Raw genomic sequence first — 20,113 nt, 5'->3', positions numbered from 1 at the left:
CATAAAATAGCAGGAAAGTTCCACCCCTTCCAAACAATGGAAAATTATAGAAAGAAAGCTTATGAACCTTTTCCCACTCGCTCTTATAATTCCTGCCACTTCACACAAATCTTATAAAAACACCTGCTTTGTTTATCAGCTAGGAAGGGACTTTCTCTGGGCATCATTCCTGAGAGAAAGAGGCAAAGCACTTACATCATCACAAGTTTATTTTGTCCAATCAAATTATTATGATATCGAACCCCCAAGAGTCACCATGTCCCACATCATCATAACCTGTGTCTCCAGGAGGCAGGGATGGGGTTTCCTTCTCCATCCCAGAGACAACTTCACCCCTTAGCGAGTGCCGACTCCAACCTGAAAACACCAAGGGGGAGACATACAATCAGTGGATCCGCTCTATGGTTATGTGTGGCTGCAGAGCAAGGTGGAGTGCGCTTTACAGCAGTGGTTCTCAAACTTATTTGATTGTGGCCCCTTTTTTTTGTATCCACAGTAACAGAGACCTCCTCTCCCAACCACACAAGTACATGTACCAACTGAAAAAACAACATGCAACTCTCACTAAATAGGAAAAGCAGTAGGGCATTGAGACTAAAAGAGCCATGTAAGTATATAGCTCTCCATCTGCCCAGCTCGAAGGCAGCACTGCCACCAGTAGCAGTGAGAAGTAAGAGTGGCAACACCAGACCATGACACTCTTACTTCTGCATTGCTGCCGGCGGCGGTGCTGTCTTCAAAACTGGGCACGCAGACAGAGCGACCACTCTTTGCTCTGGCTTCTCATGCTGCCCCGGAATATATTCTGTGCTGCCCAGTTTGAGAACCTCTGCTCCATAGTACGGATTGAGAATCATTCCCCCTTCAGTCTTGGGACTATGATAAATTCTAATCCATCATCTCTATACTTAGTCTGGAGATTAAAACCTTTCGTTTCAAGACCAGGTAAAGTTGCCAGGTGCCAGCTGTAGCTACCTGTCACTTCATGTACAAAATCCAAGCACTTACCAGCAAAGAGCACTTAGTAAAGAACATTATAACTTTCACTCTGCCTAGCAATTAACATTAGCACGTTACTCTTATCAAGTACTAATCATTACACATTTCATTACCACTGCACCTCCTCTGCGGTGGCTGATGGTGTTTCTGCTCATGACACAAAGGGAAGAGAGGGAGATATTGGCCAAGAACAATGGGCAAAGCCCATCCCAGATTTTACAGGACGTGTCATGGACTCTTTAACACTGGTGCAGCAGTAACAGAACTTTGGTGTTTAGGATTCTGCCCAAAAGATACATGCACAGTGAACTGGTGGGAATTGAGCACATCCAGGGTGTGGCAGCCACATAAGGATTGGAACCTAGAGGCAGAAAGAGCCTAGGTATCTTGATAGTTTGCCCATGAAGTACCATACAGGAAGGACTCTGCTGTTCCTCTTCCCATGGCAGGCACTGAAGCCTCTGCTTTGAGGGAATGGAGAGATGAGAGAAGGTGAGTTTTCTCACAAGCGTTGGGTTGGCTAGGGCTGTTCACTCACTGCGTACCCACATTTCCAGCCCTCCCATTCTGTACAGACAGTGTGAAGTGCAAACAATTCTCCACTCACCTGTCTGAGAATCTCTGTCCCTGTCATACGGCCCAGTGTCTTCCTCATCATTCTGCCCCAAAGCAGGGTCACCTTCAGAGTCAGACACTTCACTGGCATCATCATAACCATCCCCTGGGACATCTCCAGGCACGGCAGGAGCATCTGACGTGAAGATGTGAAGTAATTAAGAGAATATTCACAGTGAAGATAGAAATGAACTACAAGCTGCAGATACACCAGCCTCACTGGTCCCTGGGGATCTTTCAGCACTTCCATCTCCAGGGCGGTAAGAGGAGCCCTCCTCTGGAACCCTCAGATTGAGGCATTTCACATATCACATCGATCTGATACATTTCAATAGCTGATTGAGTGGATCTTAGAGCTCCCAGATGATGAGGAGAAGGGGAAGTTCTGGAAAGAGGTGACGGGGATCTAGTCCAGAGGGATCACTCCATAAGGCATTTGGTTACAATAATTACAAATGTAAATAACTTGGAATTGTCCAGAGTTTTTCTGGCTTCCTAAACTGGACAGTATTTTAAAAAGTTTTTTCAATGCTTTCTCCTGATAAAGTTTACCTCATAAACTGCCATGAGTCTCTGACGTACTGACACCACAGGGATCTGAGCCAGCTAATAAGGGTGGGACATGGGCCTTGGGTGTAAAATCTCTGTCCCACCCATCCCCCGTCACAGCATGTCTGACATAGCTGTATATAAGCTGCAATAGCTGCATGTCAGAAAAGGCTGGCAGGGAACATTGCTACTATGTAAAAGTCTCTGCTTCAGTGCGTTGTCTTTACAAATAGTGAGTAACCCTAGTGCTCATGGCAGTGTAGGTCACAGGGCAGTGACCTGAGCCATGTACCATGTGGGCAGCTCCTGAGCAAACTGCTCCTTCAGTCCCTGTAATGGGCCTCTGTCATGGCCTAGGACATCACAAGCTTCCCTACCCCTCCACACAGCTCTTGTAACGCACCTGCTCAGCACCCCCAGTGTTACATCAGTAGACAATACTGGTGGGTGAACTTTGTGATTTTCTTAACAAACCACTATTGTCCCTACTGGGAAATACAGTTTATTAGGATATAGATATTCAGGCCTGTTTGCACAGGGCTATACTTTAAGAATTTAGGTGTATTCTTATCGCTAAGCTAGTGATAGAGGTATAAAAGAAAGAATCAAAATCACTGTCTGTGTAATGGCCTTCTCTTACTGTGACAGGCTAAGGCCTTCAGCTAAGATATAGTTAGGCAGCCATAAGCTGAGAAGTGTATGGTCACATACTCACATTCCAAACTAGTCACACTGAAATAAGGTGCTATCGGTTTTAGGAATACAATCCTGTCCTGATATTCTATCATCCAGAGAAGAGAAGAGCCCTAGAAGATGTAAAAGGAAACTTAGTTGATACATCCTGTCTGGCATGAAACTCACTTATCAATAGACCACAGCTGGAAACTCTTATGTCTGTATAGATGTAGTTGTGAAATCCTCACCTCTGTATTGTTTGTATTTATTTGCCTGTCTGGTCTGGTTCTGTGATGTTTCTGTCTGCTGTATAATTATTTGTGGGTGTAAACCAATGAGAGTGGGGGTATAATGGTTAATTAACCGTAAATAATATGTTCAGGATAGGTTAGTTTAATTTCAGAAAAATGATGGTTAAGGAATAGCTAAGCAAAACTCAGGTTTACTATATAGTCTGCAGTCAATCAGGAAGTAACGGGGTGGGGGGGAATGGGACCAGGACAGGGGATGGGGAATGGGATCTGTTTTGCTAAAGGGGGAAATGGAACGGGAGGGAACAGGAAGAGAACACAGCAAGCTCTGTGATGTCAGAGTTGGTGAAGGGGGACACTAAGGAAGGAAACGGAATGTGCTTGCTGGAAGTTCACCCAAGTAAAACATAAATGGTTTGCACCTTTGGACTTCGAGTATGCCGTTGCTTTGTCATGCGAGATAGGACCAGGGAAGTAAGAGGGTGAAGGAATAAACTTTCTAACACAGTTCATTTTTCATCAGGGTCACGTTGCTTCCAGGGTGCGGATTCACTGCTCACCTCGGCAGTCTGGAGCCTGGGGGACGTCGTTCAAGGCAGGCTCCTCCACGTTATCGTAATCCAGTTGAGACCCCCTATGGGAAACTCCCTCTGAAACAGAAAATACCACACTTAACCCCTGGCACCAGCAGCATCTCTTCAGCACAGGTGGCCCATATAACTAGAGCTTATAACTAGAGAGCTGTTTATCATGGCACCTGAGAGAGAAAGTCAGAGGAGGCCCATGGTGAACAGGGCACAAGTCAGAGAAATACAATAGAACAGACATCCCAGAAATAACTACGGGCTCAGAAATAACTGCAGAATCCAACAGCAGCTCTTTTATGTGTTTCAGTGGGAGCAGGATCTGGGCTTGTGCTGAGATAACAGGTTGGGACACGGGTGCCGCCAGGCCAGAGATGGCCTCTGAATCCAGCTGATCTTCTGTCACATTGAGGAGGAGAAACCTCCCCGCTGCAGGAATTAAAGATCCTGCTGGGAGGTCACTGGCCTGATCCTTTGTGAGCTCCTGCTCTCCACTAGCCTCTCAGGCAGCCCAGGGCTCAGCTTGGCAGCGCTCCAGCTTCTCAGCAGAACTGGCTCATCTGCTCAGTGTGTCCTCCCCCAGTCACAGGCTAAACTCCCAAAGGGCCATGTAGCGAGGGGGCCCCCCTCCTCCTCCCCCACGCTCCTGAAGGGAATAGGCCAGAAAACCTGCGGCCCCAGACGGAGGCCCGGCCGCCTATCCCCCTGGTGGGTTCAGATCAGTGAATTCGGCTAAGACCACCTGTAATTATAAAACAGGACAATTTTCTCATCTCTCTTACTGAACTGACACCTTCCACCCAAGAGACTGACCCGTCTCCTCCAGCTCCTCACCTGGGGAGGTCACTGGGAGCCACTCCCAGGGGTGTCTGCTCAGGAGATGGTCACATGTTCCCATCTTGAGATTCTGGTATAAATCCTGTTCAATGGGATTAGAGCCAACTGTGTAAAATGGGAACCGTGTGAGGGGAAATGGCTGCGATTGCAGAAAGTGTCACAGAAATTCTGTTCTCTGCCCAGATTTGGGTCTCTCAGCCTGAGTCTGCCCCTCCCCCATTACCTTGTTCTGATCCAGGATCGTTTCCCCCTCGCTGTCCCCGGTGTAATACTGCAGCTTCACCACTGAGTCATCCGAATAGGAGACTGGAGAGACGAGAACCACAAATTCATCACAGTGAGAACAGCAGAACTGTGGGACTGGGGACACATTTAGGGCCTGGAGCGGGATTTCTGGTCTCAGTCTATTCCTTTTTCTATAGGAGATGGGGACTCACAGTGACTCTGAGTGGTGAGAGGCTGACACAGACTCCCCAAGAGAAATCTCCATGTCACTGTGGTAAATGTGACTGAGGGGATGATACAGTCTGACCTTAAATATACTGGGGTGAGTGAAGGGCAAGTCTCTGGCTGCTGGTCCAGGGAAGTTCCACAATGGTCCTGGCCTCCTCAGCCACAGAGGGGACACCTCCTTCTTAAGGGTAAATACCTGCCTCCCCCATGAATCAATCCATCAGCTCTCCATCGTGTTTCCAGATTAGGCCAAGACAGGCCCAGAGCAGAGTCTGTGATTCACTGTAACCATCTTGGCAGTGGTGCTGGGGGATGCCCTGAGCATGTTGCCAGACCCTACCACAGCACAGCCCTTGGGCAAGATGTTCCCAACAGAGATTGAGACAAAATGGCACGAAGAATAAAAGGGCCATGACCCAAAGTCATGAGGCTTTCCTGGGCTGATCTCTCTGCTCCGGAGGCAGGAGGGAGCCCACCCAGCTGACCAGTGCTTGTGGTGGGAGGAAGGCACAAAACATCCCATGCTCCAATGCTCCAGAGTTGTTTTCAAATGATAGCTTAGCCTGGCCCCAGACAGTCGCTTTCCTGATCCCGCACTGTTTATACTCCAAAGCTGCAGGACAGGCAGAGTGACATTAATTGTCCCTAGAATTGGGACACTCAGTGTGTGGTGGGAAAGAAGTCTGTCTCCCTCAGTCAACATGAGTAACTGCTGGTTTCACCACAGACCTAGCTCCCACATCTAGAGCTTGGCCAAAAAACAAAACAAACAAACAAACAAAAAAACCCCACAAAAAACAGATGGTTTGGTTCTCTGGCCATTGTGGGGAAAAAAGCAAAAATAACAATCAAAAAAACAAAACCCAACATTGTTTTGAGTTTAGCCAAAAATGCCTCTTTGGGGGGTAATTTTGGCAAATGCAAAAGTAGAAAAAAAAGTTTAATGTTGAATGAAACCATTTGGTGTTCTTTTGGACACGAGTTAATTTTTGATTGTTTGTTCGTTTGTTTTATAGATAAAATTACAGGAAATTTCTAATGGAAAAGTAATATCAAATTACAAAAATCAAAATGTTTTGTTTAGAAAGTCTTGAAATGAAATGAATTGTTTGGTGTATATTCAGAACAATTGGGAGAAATTGACATGAATTTGTGAAATGTTTCCGTGTTTCTGAATCTGTATTTTTCATCAAAACATTTTGTAATGAAGACTTGTGCCCAGCACCAATGACAAGCTCATTGGGCTGAAGCTGCGATGATTTAACTCTGCATCATGGCCTCAGATGGAACAGGCATTAGAGAGCTGCTCCCTGTTAAGAGTGAGACACACAGACCTGAGCGACTGAACATCTCCTGCTTCTCTCTCATCAGGTTATAATCAATCTCCTTGTACACAGCCTCAGAGAAGGGTTCCAAGGGTCTTCTGGAGCCTGAAAACAAAGGGCAGGGTTTGCACAGGGTCATTGAAACCAGAGATGGGAAACACTATGGGATCATCCAGCCCCTCCTCCTGGGCCCAGTGCGAGCCTGAACCCTACAGCACATTGCCACTGCTGGAATTGAAATGAGCCAGGGGACAGGGTTTCTTTCCACAATAGCTCTTTGATGATGGTTCCCTGGGCCTGTCAGGAAGCTTCCTCACATTCACCTTAAATGTTCCCTTCTTAATGTCAGCTCATTATTCCGGGCTATTCCCCTTTGGAGCAGCTTAAATAATTCTTCCCCCATGCTGGTGTTTATCTGCAAAATGGTGATAACACTTTTTTTTTAGACTTTAAGGTCAGACGGGACCATTAGAACATCTAGTCTGACTTCCTATATAACACAGGCCACTGCATTTCACCCACATACCCCTAGGTTTGAGCCCAAAGATGCACTTAGACTAAAGCATTTCAGTCCTCAGCAGAATAAGCTCTTGTGTGCCACAGGCAGAAAGCAGGAGTGATGAAGGTACCGCCAATGCCCAAGACCTGTGGAATGGCAGGGAACTGACTAGATGAGAGATGCCTAGATAATCCTGGCAGGCGATCCATGCTCCATGCTTCAGAGGAAGATGAAAATCCCCCAAGGTCCCTTTTTGTCAATCTGCCCTGCGGGAAAATTCATTCCTGACCCCAAATCTGACAATTGGTTGGACCCTGAGCTTGTGGAAAAGACACACCAGCCAGATATCTTAGAAAGATCTTTCCCTATACAACCTCAGAGGACTGGTCCGGCCCATCCAGCATCACAGCTCCTCTGTAACTAATTTCTGATGCTTCAGAGCAGGGCAAGAAACACAACAAAGCAAAGTAAAACACAAATATGGGGGCTTCACAGATTCCTTCCTGACTCCTGCAGGCAACTGGCTGAAGCCCTGAAGCATGAGATGTGATTATAGTCACTATCTTACTACAAAGTTGTGAATGTTATGTGTATGTTGATGGCAATCCCGTCCTCTATCTTCTTGCCAAGGAACTGGTAGCTAATGTTCGTATAGTGTGCTATAGATGTAAAATCCCCACCAGTGCTAGGTTTGAGTACAATACAGTATAATGCTCCTTTCACACACTTCTCCTTCCTAAAATTGTCTTTTCTACTGGATCACTCTCTTCACAACTATTTACCACAGCTCTATTTTTATACACATTTTCCCCCTGAAAATATTTGCAATTTCTCTAGGTTCCTTTTCCATGATGTCTCTCCTCGTGATATTCAGAATCTCTCCCTGTGACAGATACTGCAACTCCAGGAAGTATCTTTGGGAATCAGTGTATAAAATCTATGAATGGTTTATGTTCTACTGCATGTGGGAGGGTTACCACAGCTCTTCCAGGAAGAAAAAAAACAGTGTGTGTGTGTTTTGAGGGTGTGTGTGTGTGGTATGGTTAAGGTGAATCACTGAGATTGTAAGCAACTCCAGAAAGGTAACAACCTTCACGGTGGTTTACACAGACTGGTTCAAACTGGGTTACCAGAGACCATGAGAAAAAGAAAGATTTATGATATGAAAGGCTAAGTTTAAACAGACTCATGGCCTTCATTTTGATTGATCAAATGGGCAGGGCCTTCTGTCCACAGGGATCCCACACGTGAGATCGTTAGGAGCGGATTGTTGGTCTACTGCAGAGGCAGCTGCTCATTGGTGCTCGGAAAGATGTGAATTCTGGTATGTTCAAGCAAGTGTGGAGGAATTTTTATTGTTTTTAAATGTTTTTCTTCTCTATCATAGCTTTTATCTCATAAACAGTGACTTCTGCTGAAGAGAGACCTGGTATGGTGAACGGCTGGCAATACACTGTCTATAGCCATGGGGAGAACGACACGCATGGGGCATTGGCCTGCTGTGAGCGATCTGCATTCTGCTGGGGGTATCACACAGGAGAGGCGTGGGCTGTGCAGCTTTAAAACCCCTGGCACAAGGAGGTGGGACAGAAGGTTACCCAGCCAAAGACAAGTGATGGCTGGAGGCCCTGAGTAGGCATTCTGGACGGTGGACAAGCCGGAGATGGGGGTTTATACACGATGCCGCTCTCTGAAACTGTGACACTCCCTAGCGAGTACATCTTCCAATTTCCATGGGCTGGGCTGATCCACTGCCAGATAGTTAATGAATATTAAATGAGGGAGGTGTAAACCAGGCCCTTGTCGCCACGACCCAGCCAGCGTATCCGCCCCTCGACCCTCACACCGTAAGCCCCCCAGTTATTCATAGATTCTAGGCGGAAAGGAATCTTGAGAGGTCATCGAATCGCAGTTCCCCACCCTCATGCAGGACAAATACTGTCTAGACCACCCCTGACAGACATTTAGCTAAAGCCGCTGCTCTTAAATATCTCCAGAAATGGAGATTCCACAACTTCCTTAGGCAGTTTATTCCAGTGCTTTTGACTCACCCCTGACAGTTAAGGAATTTTTCTAATGTCAACCTAACCTCCTTGCTGCAGTTTAAGGGCCCATTTGCTTCTAGTTCTATCCTTAGAGGCTAAGGTGAACAAGTTTTCTCCCTCCTCCTGATGACAGCTCTTTAGATACCTGAAACTGCTATCATGTCCCCTCTCCGGTCTTCTCTTTCCAAACTAAACAAACCCAGTTCTTACAGCCTAGTTCATAGGTCATGTTCTCTAGACCTTTATATCTTGTGGCTTCTCTGGAACCTTCAGTTTCTCCACATCTTCTTGAAATGTGGTGCCAGAACTGGACACAAACCAGCTGAGGCCTAACGCAGTGCAGAGTAGAGCGGAAGAAGGACTTCTCCTGTCTTGCTCACAACACACCTCTTACATGCATCCCAGAATCATGTTTCTTTTTTGCACAGCATCACACTGCTGACTCATATTAGCTTGTGTCCACTATAACCCCTAGATCTCTTTCTGCCATACTCCTTCCTAGACAGTCTCTTCCCATTTTGTATGTGTGAAACTGATAGTTTCCTCCTAAGTGGAGCACTTTGCGTTTGTCTTTATTAAACTTTATCCTGTTTACCTCAGACCATTTCTCCATTTTGTCCAGATCATTTTGAATTCCTCCAAAGCAGCTGCAATCCTTCCCAGTTTGGTATCATCTGCAAACTTAATAAGTGTACTTATTTGCCAATATCTAAGTCGTTGATGAAGATATTGAATAGAGCCGGGCCCAAAACAGACTCCTGTGGAACCTCACTTGTTATAGCTTTCCAGCAAGATTGGGAACCATTAATAACTACTCTCTGAGTATGGATATCCAGCCAGTTATGCACTCACAGTATAGTAGCCCCATTGCAGAGGCATTTCACACAGTGACACCAATCAGGACCCACCTCTGTGCTGTGCCCTGGCACTTCGCACCTGCACCCCCAGGATGATTAAGACCAGGCAGAGCAGGGCCCCCAGGATAATGCAGATGATCACGGGTGCCATGACTCTTCCACTGTCAGTCGGAGGGCATCGCGGAGGTGCTGGATGGAAATGAACATGCAACAGAAAGAGATTAATCTTTGAGCGTTGGGGGAGAAGGGGTCATGGGGGAGCGCCCCAGTCAGTCATTGCACGGCCCAGGACAGTAGGGTCACAGGCTGGGACAGTCTGTGCACCATGGGAGCAGCTCACATGCTGCTATTTAAATCATGGACCCTGCCCTGTCAGCTGGAGTCAGCAGACAGGAATTGTCCTACTCAGCAGGGCCTGAAGCTGCCACCCGGGTGTCATTTGCCTCTAGATTTCATACTCCATGGAAAGGAGCTCGTTCTCTCAGGCTGCATCTTGCAGCTCATCCCCTGTGACCCAGCACCAGGAAAATTTAACCCTTGATGACAGGAGAGGGATGCTTTAAATGGGGTATTTGGAGAATCTGTCCTTTCTGTCACACCTGCTAAGAGAAAAGGAGGAGAGTTTGAGCTTGGAGCGAGGAGGAGGTCACCTGCTGGTTCCCAGGGGGGGAATCTCACCTTTGAGAGTCCCTGGTTGTCTCTGGCTGTAATCTCCACAAACTCCCTCACAGCAGCACAGGGCCTGTTTCTTAGTGATTTAGGGCCCAAGTCCCTTGTGCTCTGTGCAGCAAAGAGCACTCTAGTAACAAACCAGCACACTGGGGCCTGTGATGGATGCAGGGGTTATATGGGCTGATGCCTGAGCCAGTCTGACTCCACAAAGGTCCCACCCCACAGCATCCATGATGCTCCTGCACACAGGAGATGGGAGGGCCTGGTCTGAGACCAAGTGGGGCGTGGTCTGATCCCTCCTCCTCTCTGAAAATTACAGCATGTAGCAGAAACATCTCCTGTCGCTCACTAGAACAATTCACAGCAGCATCTTCCTTATGACCACAGTTGCTCTCACCCCAGGGCTTGGCAGGACAGTCCCAGAGAGATGACTCCGTCCCTCTGCAGTTCAACAGCTCCACCCAGATGGGACCAGTCCCCTCACCAAATGCAGCCTCGCCCGGGGCAGACACAGCAGATCCACAGCCCAGTAGTTTACACACAACATTAGCATCTGCCATGTCCCAGGAGTCATCACAAACTGTTCCCCAGGAGTCATGGTACCAAACCTCCACTCTGCCTGAGCATCCGTCCTCTCCTCCCACAATGCGTAACTTCTCCTGGTCTGGAAATTCAGAAACCTCACATGTTACTGGGACAGCTGGCAAAGTCCTTAGGGCCCAAGGGTGAGACAGAGAGAAGCAGAGATACCTGTGCAGCTTGGAGAGTTCGGGCATTTGGCAAACAGGATCTGAGTTGGTTTTGCTTTTTTTCCTATGGAGAGAAAATGCCGAGGTGAATGCCCTGGGCTGTGTGTGTGATGTGGGGGTAGAATTTATCTGTATTTTAAACCCCTAATTTCAGCACAGTATGAACTGAAATGTGAACTCTGGGTCATTTAATACCTAATTAATTTCCTCTTCAGCTGTTACTCAGATACACAGGGTGACACAGAGAGAGACTTGTGGGGGATTCCAGTCTTGACCCAAACTGCACAGCCTGGGCCCATCTCTGATTTTTCATCCCAAAAGGATTAATAACCACAGAGCTGTCTATTGATGGTCTGTAGGGAGAGGCTTTTCTTGGCTCTCACACTACCTTAGTGCACTGTGTGACTCCGGTTTCTTTTAGGATTAATTGATTAACTTTCATGTTTGCTGTTAATCAGACAAATGCTTATTCCTATAAAACATCATGAAAATATGTTTGTATCTTGTATTGAGAATTTACATCTGCCTACACTGAGATGTGAACAACAACAAGTTCTATCCTAACTCTTCAATTAATTAAACACATTGTATACATGTGTGTTTGCATGAGCACATGCAGAGTTTCAGAATTACCAGTGCAAGAAATATGGGTCTCTTCTGCTCGGTTATCACATGACTTTGGATTCCAGGGCACTGATGGGCACTGCCAGAGTGAGCTGTGCTGCTCATTGCATATAACTTGGTCCAGCCACATGGGACCAGAACCTGCTCCATATTCAAAGTCTCTTGCAATCTGCCCTCCATCCCCACAGTTCAGTTGTTTGCAGACAATTGTTGGGGTGTCTCCAGACATCTGATTGGAGCAAACACTGCCCCACGTCCTGTTGTAGAAAACCTCCAGCCACCCAGCACAGTCACTGTCACTCACCAGCCTCAGATCTGCGAATTCTAGAAGGAAATGTTCAAAAAGGGAATTTAAATCATCTGATTCTGAAATGAACTCGGGTGTGAAGAGTGAAATCCCAGCAATTGCTAATGATCCTGTGCATCCTTCTGCAGGAGCAACTGCTAGAGAACCACTCCAAGAATGAGAGACTCTTTTAGACATCACAACCCCCCTAGAAATACAGTGGGCATCTCTGGAAGGTCACCTTTTACCACAGCTACAATCAGATTGTAACAGATAAAGCCGTGAAGGATTGTGACATTGGCAGGCCAGATGCCAGCTCTTGCCCAGGCTGCAGGCATTAGCTGAGAACTCACAATCTCGTAGCTGAAGACCAGGCCAGGTCACCTGTATGTTAGTTTTGCTCAAAACAGGTATTAGTCTTGTAAGAATGTATTTAGTGTTGAGACTCTATGAAAGGGTTGTTAGTTGCTGCAGGCATTAATCTCACTTGTAATGTCTGTGGTCCATGCTACAAGAAAATATGTAAGTTTTGCTTTATAACTGAAAATGTTTGCTCTGAACTTGTGAACTCAGGCACAAGAATGATCCCGCCCATCCATCCCCTGCATGCAGTACATGCAGAAGGCCTCATCCCATCACTTTGAAGGCTGGAAGGAGGAAATAAAAATAATAGATATGAAGATTTTTCATATTTTTGGCTGTTTGAACTGTCACAGGGCGACAGACAACCAAACTGAAGCCAGAGACCCCGAGGGGTTTCCCTGGGTCAGCGCTGAAGGACATTTGGAATTGGACAGATCAATACAACTCTGTCACTCCTAGGATGTAAATGATAACTCATCTGTGGTATATGTTTGTTTCGCTTTAACCATGTGAATAACCTTTTATTTTTCTTTTATTTCTAAGTTAATAAACTGTATATAGTTTATTACAGAATGGCTACAAGCATCTGTCTTTGTTGTAAGATCTAGCGTTACCACTGATCTGAGTAATGACAGGTCTTGGGACCGGAAGAAACCTGAATGTGATGTGATTTTGGTGTAAGCGACCAATTATCACTAAGTCCAGTTTGTCTGGGTGACAGCATAAACTGGAGAGTCAGAGGGAGACTGTTTGTGGCTCCATGGTAAGATAGATACAGTGATCCTGGACTAAGTTCCCTCTAAGCTGTGCAGACATGCGTCCTCACAGCAGGCTATCAAAGCTGCATAGGCACACCACAGGTGCTTGACTGGAGAGGCTCTCTTCCCCAGGCCCCAGGCAGAGAGCTGCACTAGCCACACAGAACAGTACCCAGATGTGCTTAGGCCCTCGATCTCCATCCACTAGCCCCACTGATCAGCCCCCACACCTACTTCACTGGGAGAGGACATCTCTTCCCAGCTGCAACTCCAGGAGAAGGCTCAGGGGAGGTCCTTCCAGCTGCAACTCCCAGCAAGCCTGCACCCATAGCCCATACCCCATGGCCCACCCCATCCACAGCCCCACTGGATAGCCAACACCCCCAGCCAGAGCCCTCAGCCCTCCCATACTACCAAATCTCCACCCCAGTCAGCCTGGGCCGCCTCCCACACTCCAAACCCCTCAGCCCCAACCCCACCACACATCACCTCTATACTGGTGCACATAAAAAATCCATTCTGCTCATGGATGTAAAAAATTAGAGGGAACATTGGTCCAGGAGTTTCACGTTACTGTCCTGGTAAAGCGACAAAGAGTCCTGTGGCACCAAAACATTTTGGCTGCCCTCCGTCCCAGCCCTGGACTCCCCCGCCCTCACTCACCCCCCTACCGCCCCAGTGCTGGGCTTCTCCCTTTCCCCCACACCAGTGCCTCCCCTGCACAAAACACAGACAGGATTGGTTCCCATTATGGTTACAGAGCTGCAGTAAAGTGGAACAATTTCAGCTTGTGTGATTGGAGGATATCTGGATGCATATTATAAGACTGTCCTCCATAAATGAGGAAAAGTTGAGGTGCCTTTATTATTCTTTTGTTCCACTCTTTCTTTCTATGGGGAATTTGCCAATGCAATATCACTGTCTTCCTTTTAAACAAACAAACAAACAAAAAACAAAAAAAGGCAATGGCTGTTGAAAATAGCAATTCCAGTCCTAATAACCACTGGGAAGCATTTCTTGCTCAATTTTATCCTACTTTTTCTACAGCAAGTTACAGTGGATCAGTATATTTGATTTGGGAGAAATGAAGTAACAGCTGCCCAAACTGAGCTTGAGCACTCCTGAATTTTGAGGTGTTCAAATCTGGAAGGCAGGTGCTGTGGAAGTATGGGGGAGTAGGGGGGCTGTGGGCTCCGTGGGGGAGCACGGCAGCATGTATGCAGCAGCGTGTCTGGAGCTGCGCGGAGCCAGACACGCTGGTCTGAGTGGCACAGTAAGGGGCTGGGGGTTGGAGAAGGGGTAGGGGTTCGGGGGGGCAGTCAAGGACAGGGAAGGGGGAGTTGGATGGGGTGCAGAGGTTCAGGGGCAGGGAGCAGTCTAGGGGGGGGCAGTCACAGGCAGCGGTTGGATAGGCATGGGAGTCCTAGGGGTTTGTCAGGGGACAGGTAGGGGGTGGGGTCCTGGGGGAAGTTTGGGGGGGGGGTCTCAGGAGGGGGCAGTTGGGAACAAGGAGAAGGGAGGCTTAGATAGGGGTCCTGGGAGGGGGCAAGGTGACGGTCACACCAGTGGCACTTAGATAGGGGGGGGTCCCAGGGGCAGTTTGGGGGCAGGGGGTCCTGGAGGGGGTGGGGATCAGGGAGTGGCAGGGGGGGTCCTGGGGTTGGATGGGTTGGGGTTTCTGTGGGGGGCAGTCCGAGGGAGTGGATGGAGGGTGGGGATGGGGCTTCCCTCCCTGTGGAGTGTCCTGTTTTTTGAATGTTAAAATATGGTCTCCTTGCACATTCACAGCACTCACAGCACTGCCACATGAGGTCCCCCTCCTTCCTTTCCAGTTGGTAGTGGCCAAGGGAATGCTGGGAAATGTAGTTCTTTCCCTGCTCCAGGGCTGGCTCTATAGGCAGGAGCTAACCAAGGAACTACAGCTCCCAGAGCCCCCTGTTGGTTCTCAGCTCCCATGCCGCCCCTGCAAATGGGCTGCCCCAAGCAGGTGCTTGCTTTGCTGGTGGTGTTAAGAAGTTCACCTAGCCTAGCTGACACCAAACCAGAGGAACCAATTGGGGAACAAGATGTTTCAAAAGGAAGGAGGGAACTTTTCCTTTGTTTAGTCAGTTTCAGTTTCAGCTGGAGTGAAAAAGATCAAGGAACCAGCCTCTTATCAGAGTAGTAAATTTTAGAAAGGAATAAATAAGTTTATGTTTATTTTCTTTTGTGACTTGTCTTGGTGCCATTAAGGGAATTATCAAATTAGGTATTCTTGTGTGTATTAAGATTTTTGCCCAGGGGAACATCCTTGTGTTTTCAATCTATTGTCTGTGAGATTAGCTGATATGCTGTTCCCCAGAGGTTTTTCTTTCTTTCTTCCTTTTACCTTTCTTTTCTGTAATTAAAAGCCTTCTTTTAAGAACCTGATTGATTTTTTCCCTGATTGTTTTAGATCCAAGGGAATTGGATCTGGACTCACCAGTTAGTCGTGAGGGGGAAAAGGGAGGGGGAAGGAGTAATTCTTCCTTGTTTTTGAGATCCAAGGGAATTGGATCTGGACTCACCAGGGATTGAGGTGGGGAAGGGAGAGGGAAGGAGTACTTCTTCCTTGTTTTTGAGATCCAAGGGAATTGGATCTGGACTCACCAGGAAATTGGTGGAGGAGTCTCTCAAGGCTACCCAGGAAGAGGAAGGTTTTGGAGGGAAAGGGAGTCATCCAGATACTCAGAAATTCTGGATGGTGGCAGCGAGACCAGATCTAAACTGGTAATTAAACTTAGAAGTGTCCATGCAGGTCCCCACATCTGTACCCTAAAGTTCAGAGGGGGGGTGAGACCTAGGACAGTGTGTCTTGGTGAAATCTACTTATAGACACACCAGTAGTTTGGGGTATTGCCTGTTTTCTCACCATCTGCCCTGAGGTGGGCACTCAGAGCCGTGAGCCACTCCAGACAGCGTGACAGGGATCATGAGATCAAATAATTTGACCTTCTGTAAAACAGCTGCATGGAGCCTAATAACTTGAGTCAAAATTCAGCAGAGCATCTGGAAAGGCATCTGGTCTAGACAGAAAGACTTCAAGAGATGCAGAATGCACCATTTCCCTGGTAGTTTGTTCTGATGGTTAATCACCCTCTCTGTTAAAAAAACCTGGGCTTTATTTCTGATATGAATTTGTCTGGTTTCAGCTTCCAGCCATCGATTCTTGTTCTGATTTCTCCATTAGATTAAAGAGCTCTTTAATAAGTGGCATGTTCTCCTTTTGACAGGACTTATGCACTGTAATCAAGTTACCTCATAATCATTTTGATAGGCTAAACAGATTCAGCATATTAAATCTCTCACCGTAAGGCTTTTATTCATCAGATCACTTTTGTGGCTCTTCTCTGCTCCCTCTCCAATTTTTGCAGGCATCAGAACTGGACACAGTATTCCAATATCTGTCTCACCAGTGCCATAAACAACAGTAAAATTTAGTCCCCTACTCCTACTCTCTGCTCCCCTGTGTATACATCCAAGGTTCTCATTAGCCATACACAGCACTGAGAGCTTATGTTCAGTTATTTCTCCACTAGGACCCCACATCCTTTTCAGTCACTGCTTTGCATAATACAGTCTCCTTCAGACACCTGAGACGCAGCATTCTAACGTTAGGGAAATCTTGTAATATCTCCAATACCTCTGGGTGGGAACTGAGGACTTTCTAATGGTGACCCCAGTAGGTAGTTACACAAGGCAAAGGGAGGTAGAGACAGTCAGGGAGAGTATTATTGTCAGCAATCTCCTTAAACATCTGCCCCCTCCATTAAATCCCCTGGTAACCAGGCTCACATGACCATTCACATAACTGACCTGAGCAGAGAACTCCCGCGTCCTCTTTGTGTCTGCAGTTGTGCTGGCCCCAACCCCTGGAAGGACATACCCAGAGATTGGATTCATTCCCAGAGCAGTTCACATCATCCAGCCAGATCTGCCCAGATCCTTGCCCATAATGAGCAGAGACAGTTGCATTGATGGCATGTCCACATCGCAGTTGTTTGCAGACAACACTGGAGTCCAGCAGGTCCCAGAAATCATCACAGATTGTCCCCCAGCTGCCGTTGTAATAAATCTCCACTCTCCCAGCACAGTGATCTGTCCCATTCACCAGTCTGATTTGCCTGCTCCCTGCAGGGATAGATCCCAGCTGTTAATATGTATGTTCCTACTGGACAGAGAATGTCTGTGAGATTTAGAAATGAATCACCTGAGCAGACAACACCAACGTCCTGAGCAATTCCTGCCTGGGCTGTCTCAGATTGGAGATGTCATAGACAGTCAGACAAGTCTCATTTCCTGCACACTGGACCCTTCTGAGCCCCACAGGGCCTGTTCCTCGCTCAGACTTAGGGGGGTTATAAGCTTTCTCAGCAACTCCGCACTGGAGCTGCCTGCACACCACGCTGGCATCATTCATGTCCCACTGGTCATCCAGCACTCTGTCCCACGCACCACGGAGGCAAATCTCCACTCTCCCATCACATCAGCTCTCTCCATTCAGCAGCCTGATTGACTCAGAACGACCTGGGCTCAGGAGATAGAAAATACACTGAATAACACTCCCCGTTATACATTCAAAATAATACAGAGTGTTCATGAAATTATGGACTGTTTCTCAATAAGAAGGTATCACCCAGTAATCAGAGTGTGTCACAGAGTTAAAGGGAACAAGCTCTGTCAGAAGACACTTATTCTTTTGACTGTATAAGTGGAAGGTGCTATAAGGATTGTAACACTCAGAGCTTGATGGAAGGGCTTGCTAGCAGCCCCTGTAAATGAGTGAGTGAGGGAATAACTGCAGGTCACTGATTGGGAAAATAGTCTCTGTGTGTGGTAGTGGAATGGCTGCTGAGGTTTGTAGTCACTTTATCCAGGCCTAAATGCCTGGAAACCAGTGAATGGTGTCTGCACAAACACATAGCAGGTGGATAGTGAATGATTTAGGCAAGTTTGCCTTGAGGGAGTTTGGCCAATGGAAGAGCAGGGCTCATGGTGGTCAGGAACAGGTTACTGTTGGTAAATTCCCGTAGTTCCCTCTGATCTTTGCTCAGTAGGTGGCAACTTTCTTGGTTCACCTGGGTCCAGTGCAGGAGCTGGTGGTTCTGACTGGAGCTGTCCCCTGAAGTGCGGTGTCATCTCTGAGACTACGTCTACAGTACAAAATTAATTCAAAGTTATTTCATTTAAATTTCCAGAATTGAGTTTATACATTCGATGTTATGTGTCCTCACTAAAGCGTGTGAATTCGGCGGAGTGCGTCCACAGTACTGAGGCTAGCATCAAATGGCAGAGCATTGCACTGTGGTAGCTATCCTACAGTTCCTGCAGTCTCTGCTGCCCATTGGAATTATAGGTTAAGCTTCCAGTGCATGATGGGGCAAAAACATTCTCATAAGTTTTTCTGGGTGTCTGCCATCATTCTCTCCTCCCTCCATGAAAGCTATAGCAGATGCCATGCTGCCAGCAGATGGTGCATCACGGTGCACCACCTGTCTCCTAGAATGTTGAATCCACTTCGAATGTCCTCTCCTCTTTCTATCTACTCTTTCATCTAACCATTTCCTGCCGTTTCTCGGCCATCGTGAACAAAGCTGCACAGCTTCCGCCACTTTTTCCATGTTGTCTGTCCTGGGCTCCTATGGAAGCTACAGAAGGCAACAATTTCCCACCGTTTCTCACCCATTGTGAACAAAGCCACACAGACAATCTGGAGAAAGCAGCAGAAGCTGTCCTGGGCTCCCGTGGAAGCTACAAAAGACAACCATTTACCGCCTTTTATTGGCCATCTTGAACCAAACAGCTCATTCCATGCCCTTTTTCAAGGATTATCCATGCAGGCACCATTGCGCAGCAAACATGGAGCCTCCTCAGATCTCTGCTGCAGTTTTGACCATTGTAAATACCTCATGCATTATCAAGCAGTATGTTCAGTATCTGCAAAACCGGGTGAGGAAGCGATGACAGTGCAATTCCTACATTGATGAGAACATGGACACAGACATTCCTAGATGCACGGCATGTGGCGACTGGGAGATCATGATGGCACTGAGCCCAGGTTCATGCCGTGGAACACTGATTTGGGCCCGGAAAACAAGCACAACCTGACTGGTGGGATTGCATAGTGTTGCAGGTCTGGGATGATTCCCAGTGGCTGCGAAACTTTCGTACGCATAGGGCCTCTTTCATGGAACTTTGTGACTTGCTGTCACCCTGCCCTGAAGGCACAGACACCAAAATGAGAGCATCCCTCACCGTTGAGAAGCAAATGTGCCATAGCACTGTGGCAGCTTGCAATGCCCGACAGCTACCAGTCAGTCGGGAATCAGTTTGGAGTGGGCAAATCTACTGTAGGGCTGTGGTGCTCAAGTAGCCAATGCAATCATTGACCAGCTGCTATCAAGGGTTAGTGACTTTGGGAAATGTGCAGACCACTGTGGATGACTTCAATGTGCTGGGGTTCCCTAACTGCGGTGGGGGGGATAGATGGAACACATATCCCCATCTTGGCCCTGGCACACCGTGATGGCCAGTAACATGAACGCAAGGCATACTTTTCCATGGTGCTGCAAGCACTGGTCAATCACAAGGGACATTTCTCTAACATCAGCGTGGGATGGCTGGGAATGGTGCATGACGCTAGCATCTTCAGGAACTCTGGTCTGTTTGAACAGCTGCAGGAAGGGACTTACTTCCCAGAGGTTAGATCTCAGCACAACCAATATTCCAATTGTAATTGCTGCTTGTTGTGTGCTCCACAATATCTGTGAGAGCAAAGGTGAGATGTTTATGGCAGGGTGGGAGGTTGAGGCAACTTGCCTGGCTGCCAATTTCACACAGCCAGACAACAGGGTGATTAGAAGAGTGCAGCAGGGCGTGCTGCACATCAGAGAAGCTTTGAAAGCCAGTTTCATGACTGGCCAGGCTACAGTGTGACAGTTGTGTTTGTTTCTC

At 47.4% G+C, this 20,113-nt stretch overlaps 1 protein-coding gene and 1 long non-coding RNA gene across 2 annotated transcripts in view; both read right to left on the bottom strand.

The window, feature by feature from the left end:
- Positions 1–250: 250 nt before the first annotated feature.
- On the bottom strand, positions 251–6,381 carry LOC142047526 (uncharacterized). Its single transcript, XR_012656842.1, has 5 exons — positions 6,298–6,381; positions 4,734–4,816; positions 3,650–3,739; positions 1,607–1,750; positions 251–357 (listed from the first exon to the last, which is right to left on the bottom strand). It is a non-coding gene; the product is annotated as an uncharacterized LOC142047526 (long non-coding RNA).
- A 2,178-nt stretch (positions 6,382–8,559) lies between these two features.
- LOC116826930 (antigen WC1.1-like) overlaps positions 8,560–20,113 on the bottom strand; it is a 41,544-nt gene continuing 29,990 nt past the window's right edge. Inside the window, 8 exon segments of the mRNA XM_075062035.1 lie at positions 8,560–8,660; positions 9,741–9,878; positions 10,759–11,025; positions 11,112–11,174; positions 11,744–12,058; positions 16,976–17,311; positions 17,367–17,406; positions 17,409–17,686. Of these exon segments, the coding sequence (XP_074918136.1) occupies positions 8,560–8,660; positions 9,741–9,878; positions 10,759–11,025; positions 11,112–11,174; positions 11,744–12,058; positions 16,976–17,311; positions 17,367–17,406; positions 17,409–17,686 (1,538 nt within the window).

This window comes from Chelonoidis abingdonii, chromosome 1, assembly GCF_003597395.2.
Source record: "Chelonoidis abingdonii isolate Lonesome George chromosome 1, CheloAbing_2.0, whole genome shotgun sequence".
In the NCBI taxonomy this organism is placed as follows: Eukaryota; Metazoa; Chordata; order Testudines; family Testudinidae; genus Chelonoidis; species Chelonoidis abingdonii.
Note: the sequence above shows the minus strand (reverse complement) of the source record. Positions and strands in the feature narration are given on the sequence as shown.